The sequence below is a fragment of the Morone saxatilis genome, unplaced genomic scaffold (genome assembly GCF_004916995.1).
Source record: "Morone saxatilis isolate NCDOM2014 unplaced genomic scaffold, NCSU_SB_2.0 Contig3, whole genome shotgun sequence".
Classification (NCBI taxonomy): Eukaryota; Metazoa; Chordata; class Actinopteri; family Moronidae; genus Morone; species Morone saxatilis.
Genome location: NW_023339873.1, coordinates 21,013,141 through 21,019,140, shown reverse-complemented (window position 1 = coordinate 21,019,140; position 6,000 = coordinate 21,013,141). Strand labels below are relative to the sequence as shown.

Below are 6,000 nucleotides of genomic sequence, written 5' to 3'. Positions count from 1 at the left end.
GAATATAAACAACCACGTGCAAATCTTGAACCAAAACAAGTTCCCCCGGACACACAGTTGCAGGGGCAACTGTGGAGAGAGGTCTGGCTATGCAAGACTAATAACAGGAAACCTGTTACTTAATTAAGCTGCTTTATTATTCTATTATTCTATTATTTTTATTATTCAATGTTTTCTCAGTCATATCAAGTTCCAGGCTAATTAACCTTTGATTGCAATGATAATGAGATCATATATTATGTCTAGAAAGCTGATATGATCACTTTCTGTTAAAAGAGAGCAAGGTGTGTGTGCTCTGTGAGTAGCACAGAGGTTACCTCCAGAGTTCAGCAGGTCAAATAACTGGGATGTCCCAATGAGCCGTGAGCAAAGCCTGCTGGCTTTCATGTGAAATTCCCCCCCCACATAAAAACACAGACACACAAGTACATTTTGTCCTCTGTTGCTCTTTCTCTCTATCTTCAACACACTTAAACAGTACTCACACATCAATCAGTCATAGTGCCAATAGCTGTCGCTGTGGGAGGTTAGCATGGCTGTCTCTAGATGACCCAAGGGTCACCATCAGGTGATGGATGGGCCTGGTGACGAACTCTAGTTAAGAAAGAGTTTCTGAGAGCAGATGTTGTGCATTTCCTGTCTCTGTGTGATTGTAAACGCCAGCCCCCTCGCTGTGTACATATTTCCTCTGACTCCACTGTAATCACCGGCCAAATATGGACAGGACCCAACCACATTTTGTGAAACACATAGGATGTTGTTTTAGCATTTGTCAAAGTGGCGTTATTGACAGAACAAGAATCAAACAAAGATGATTTTTGTGGATTAACTGAATTTTCTCAATGGCTTGCATTTGAACATTTTGCCACTAGTTTTCTAATACCCCAAAGTTAGTCCAGATGAAACATGTTACCACCTCTCACCTAATTAATCTAACCCTATTCCCACATCCTTCCCTCCCCTCTGCCCCTGCTTTTCCAGCGCGGCCAAGTTTTGTGATCCAGCCCCAGAACACTGAGGTGTTGGTGGGAGAGAGTGTGACCCTGGAATGCAGTGCCACAGGCCAACCACAACCCCGGGTCTCCTGGACAAAGGGTGATCGGACACCCCTGCCCAACGACGCTCGCATTAACATCACCCCCTCTGGAGGGCTTTACATCCAGAACGTGGTTCAGGCTGATGGAGGACAGTATACCTGTTTTGCCTCCAATAATGTTGATACCATACATGCTACAGCATATATCATTGTACAAGGTAGGCATCAGAATTAATTAATTATTGTAGCTTCCTGTACAGCATGGTGTCTTTACTTTCCTTCCTATGTTTAAGCAAACCTGCCACTGGGGACTCACTATAACAGTGGTTCCCAACTTTTTTCTTAACAGTATTAACAACATACTTAATAGGCTTCTTTTTTGACAAACTCAGTGTTTTCTTCTCACTGTACTGTTAGCTCAAGCAATATAAACTTTTTTTTATTCAGTTTTCTTCACATAAATGAATCAAATGCTGAGATATACAGTTATAGATATAGAGTTTTCTTACACCAAAAAGGCCTTCCTTGAAGCTTTGCCAACATCTACTCACACTAGATAAGTAAGCAGTGTGAGGCAGGGCATTGCAATCAGCAACTACAACTTAAATGTATCATAGTTGATCAAATTATCAATAATTTTGAGATTTAATTAAAAAGATCAAATTAAAGTTTATATTGCTCACATTAGCAGTTTGGTTTTCTCTGAATTAACCCCTGCACTCACTTAAGCTTCAGCTGTAATTGTTGGGAATCAGGAGTCTAATAGCTCTTTAATGTGGCCTGCCATTGTAGGTAAAGGCAAGATACATTTTTTTAATACAAAATTGAACTGCTTTTTTTCCCCTTCCTGCCCTCAGCAATCCCCCAGTTCACGCTCACACCACAGGACCAGTCAGTCTTAGAAGGTCACACGGTGGACTTCCCCTGCGAGGCAAGTGGTTACCCCCAGCCAGTGATTGCCTGGACACGTGGGGGCAGTCCATTACCCCTAGACCGCCGCCACGTGGTCCTGTCTTCTGGTACCCTCCGCATCACCCGGGTGGCTGCCCATGACGAGGGCCAGTATGAGTGCCAGGCAGTCAGCCCTGTGGGGACTGTGCACACTGCTGTGCAGCTCAGCATCCAGCAGAGAGGTGAGGGTGTAGGGTGAATAAATATAGATGACCATGTGTACTTGAAGCAAAACGATAGTTCAGGTCACAGTTACGTTAGGTACAGTTAACTATAAGTGGGAGGGAAGATCAAGCCGTTAACACTGCAGTGGTTAACAGAGGCTTTGTAAGACAGACGAGTGAAAAATGTGGCTGAATAATGGCTGTCATATACAGGTTGTTAGTGTGGCTGCTGAAAACCCTCTTCAAACACTGCATGATTGTGTAGGAGGAGGGGAGGGAAGTGCTAGGTGGTAAAATGTAAAGACAGTAGGAGTGGTGCAGTACTATCCATTCACAGCTAATTTGTCATTTACACATGCAAGTCTGGTATTAAACTGCTTAATGCATCTATACACTGAAAGCATATAGCTCTGTGTGTGTGTGTGTGTGTATAGCTTATTTGTGTAGACAACCTCTTCATCTTTGTGTTTTATGTGCAATGTAAGTGCACTATACACTGCATTATACTGTGCTGTATTGTAATTCTTTCTACATGTTCGTATGTGTTTGCGTGTATTTTTTACATAATTGTTTTTTTTTTTGTTTTTTTTTTTAAATAGGCCATATATAAGTTGGTCTGTCTCACTGCTTTTTTCTTGTGTACAGATGGTTGTATTTTGTGAGTGTGTGTGTGTGTCTGAAATTACAGGCTTGGCGTAGCACAGGAAAGCATGGCAGTCTGTAATCCTGTGATGACACCATGTTTTTCCATGTAGTAATGGCTGTTAACATGGCTTAAAGTACACGTTGTGTAATGGCCCCACACTGGTAAAGTGCTGTACAAGCCCACAACCATGCTGGCAGTGTATGATAGCTGCTTTATGCAAAGGGCAGAGGAATAGACGAAGCATTAGAAGAAAGTGAAAGCAGGGATTAACAGGATGTAATTTTTTTTTGGATGATTTATTTATTTATTTTTTTTGCTGTCTCCATTCAACAGATATTTCAGTATCAATATATCATTCATTGTTCACATCCCCGATTTTTCTGTGTCACAGTGGTACTGGTAGAACATTGCCTGCTGTTTTAATGCTGTGTACTGTTCACTGCAGTGAACCCTGTGTTTTAGAAAGTTTAACTTTGATTTAAAGGCAGTTAATTAGTGTCAGACTACTATGAAACTGCCTCCCACTCCACTGTGTTCTAAAATGTGTGGGATTTTCCCATGGCCAGGAGGGTGCTACATGGGAACCATGAAGGAATTTGAACATGGTTTGTGGGGGGCAAACATCCACCTTTTCCCACCAGACACCTCAGCGGTGGAAGAGTTGTGTCATGAATCTTAGACAGTATGACACAGTGACTCATTCACTATAACAATACTCAACACGTGTGTGTCAGTGATTGTTGGCATCCTCAATCTCTGTACACAATTGGGAAACAGCGCATTACCTCAATGAATTGTCAGACAGTGTGTATGTATGTATCACATCTGTAAATTACATTTCATATTTTAAAAAGGAATCAGATGCTACTCACACAACATTTCACACAATTTTGTTGCACTGTGAGCACTTCCTCATTGCACTATTTGCTACCACATGAACAAATGCATCATTTCCTTTCAAAATACTGTGCCTCCATCTCCCTTTGAGCTCCATTGATTTTAAGCTGTGTAATGTTTTGCAGCCGTGCAATAGAGGAAAGAAAAATAGCAACTGCAGTGTAACACAAACACTGTGAGTGTGTGTATATTCTGTGAGTATATGCAGGAGTAAAATGCTCAGTCTTAGAGTTTTATGTCTGCTGTGATTTATTGCAAAATGCACTTTACATGTACAATAATTTTGAGCACCGATGTATAATTATTAACACATGCGCATGTGTGTGTGTATGTTTTAACTCATTCAGTAACGCCTGTTTTCACAAATGCTCCAAGGGACCTGACGGTGGAGTCTGGCCAGGACGTCCAGATTCCCTGCAGTGCTCAGGGCCAGCCACAACCTGTCCTCACCTGGAACAAGGTTAGATGATAAAGCTACTGTTGGCTGAGTAAGCTACCCGGAACAAGTTTTTTTTTTTTCTTTTTCTTTTTTTTTTTCCTCCACTTATATTCCGCGAAGACCTGCCCCTACTCTACCTCTAATTGGCTAACCCTAACGTAACCAACAAAGGCAACGAACACTAGGCAATCAGAGGCAGAGTAGGGCAGGTCTTTGGAGAATGCGCCTGGCGCCTCATTACCACAGAGGTCATGGGGTTAGACAAGTGCTTAGGTGGTTGAAAGAGAACAGTGAAGAAGAAAGGGACTGGGGCCGGGAAAATGGATTGTGGTTACTTTGTCATTTTATGAAGGAATGCTGACAGTGAAGTAACTGTGATCTATGCAAACTAAACAGCTCAGACATAACAGGTCCCATCTGTGAGGCTGCTCGTAATTTGATACCCATCACCACATGCTAACTCCCAGGGTCATGACCTTTGCCCTTTGTCCCACCCTCTCTGTCCCAGGATGGTGTACAGGTGACTGAGAGTGGTAAGTTCCACATCAGTCCTGAAGGTTATCTTGAGGTGAAGGACGTGGGCACTGCTGATGCTGGACGCTACGAGTGCGTCGCCCGCAATCCCATTGGCTACCAGGTTGCTAGCATGGTGCTCACTGTAACAGGTAAGACACAACTGATGTCAGCAGTCCATAACCTGACACTTTTGCTGTAGCAAATTTGGTCACGTGGGTGATAAAACCTAAGGTGAACTATGGTGTTTTGTCATTTTTATAACTGCTCTAAAATGAAAACAAAATGATCTGACAATTTACAAGCAATAAGGACTGTCTGGATCTAGTAAAATGCCGTGCCGGGCTAGTAAATCTAGCAACTCACTTGCCTGATCCAGCAAGTGGTAAAAAAAGAGTACAACACATGATGGGAGTAGCTAGAAATTGAGCTATCTTGCTCCATCTTCATCTCCGTTGAGGGTTGTACAAGCCCAGTATGATGAAGGCTAAACTCCTACCGTGTATTGCAGTTGGATGTTAAGACTTTGTTTAAAACCATACAATTGGTCTCAATAGGTTTATAGATGTGTATAATCTGATATAGCCTGTACTCTCACTCACTTGCTCACTCACTCACATCCATCAAGTCCTTTTTTGTCCTTGTTCTGATTAATTTACTTAAATTATTGTCATGTTTAATCTTTAAGTCTTTGTTATTTGATAACCGACATTGTGCAAGTAGATTTCTGAATGTAGGGTTCAAATATTAATGTTGGTCCCTGATTTAATGTCTTAGATCCTGCTGTAACTTGTGATGTATAATAATTCATTTGTTACACATGCTTCAGCTAATATAGCATTAACATAACTGTTGCATGCAGATGACACCAATTTACTGCAGAGTTAAAATACAGCACTGGACCTCACAGTCAATATACAAAATACAGGGGACACTCCCTTTCTCCATGAGGCACTGATGTGGTGAATGCATGTCAAAGCCATTATCCTTAATTTTTTTGATGAAATAAAGAAGAGACAGTGAAGCAGGACAGCCAGGAAAATAATTTTGTAAGCTGTGACAGGGGGTCTTTAAAAACTATTAAAACAAATTTAGTGAAAAGCATTAAACATTGTTTTACAAGGTATTCAATTTTGTAGACTGTTTGCTGCAATGACAAATGTATATTAGTCCAAAAAGGCTATATGCTAAAGCTTACATAAATTGAATCGTGGGTAGTAGTGGGATTCTGTGTGCTTTATTCGGTTTTCATTTTGTTCCCGCCCACCCATCTGAATTATGTTGCACAGTTACAATGGTTTATAGAGTTGTCCCAAACTAGGGCTGTTTAGTTATGCTGTCTTACATCAATGTA

The 6,000-nt window shown here is 41.4% G+C and overlaps 1 protein-coding gene across 1 annotated transcript in view; it reads left to right on the top strand.

Annotated features, from left to right (window-relative positions):
* Nucleotides 1–6,000, top strand: part of LOC118336676 (peroxidasin) — a 48,681-nt gene that overhangs the window by 24,630 nt on the left and 18,051 nt on the right. Inside the window, exons 10-13 of the mRNA XM_035673346.1 lie at nucleotides 982–1,254; nucleotides 1,894–2,169; nucleotides 4,042–4,154; nucleotides 4,642–4,798. Of these exons, the coding sequence (XP_035529239.1) occupies nucleotides 982–1,254; nucleotides 1,894–2,169; nucleotides 4,042–4,154; nucleotides 4,642–4,798 (819 nt within the window). The remainder of the gene's footprint in view (nucleotides 1–981; nucleotides 1,255–1,893; nucleotides 2,170–4,041; nucleotides 4,155–4,641; nucleotides 4,799–6,000) is intronic.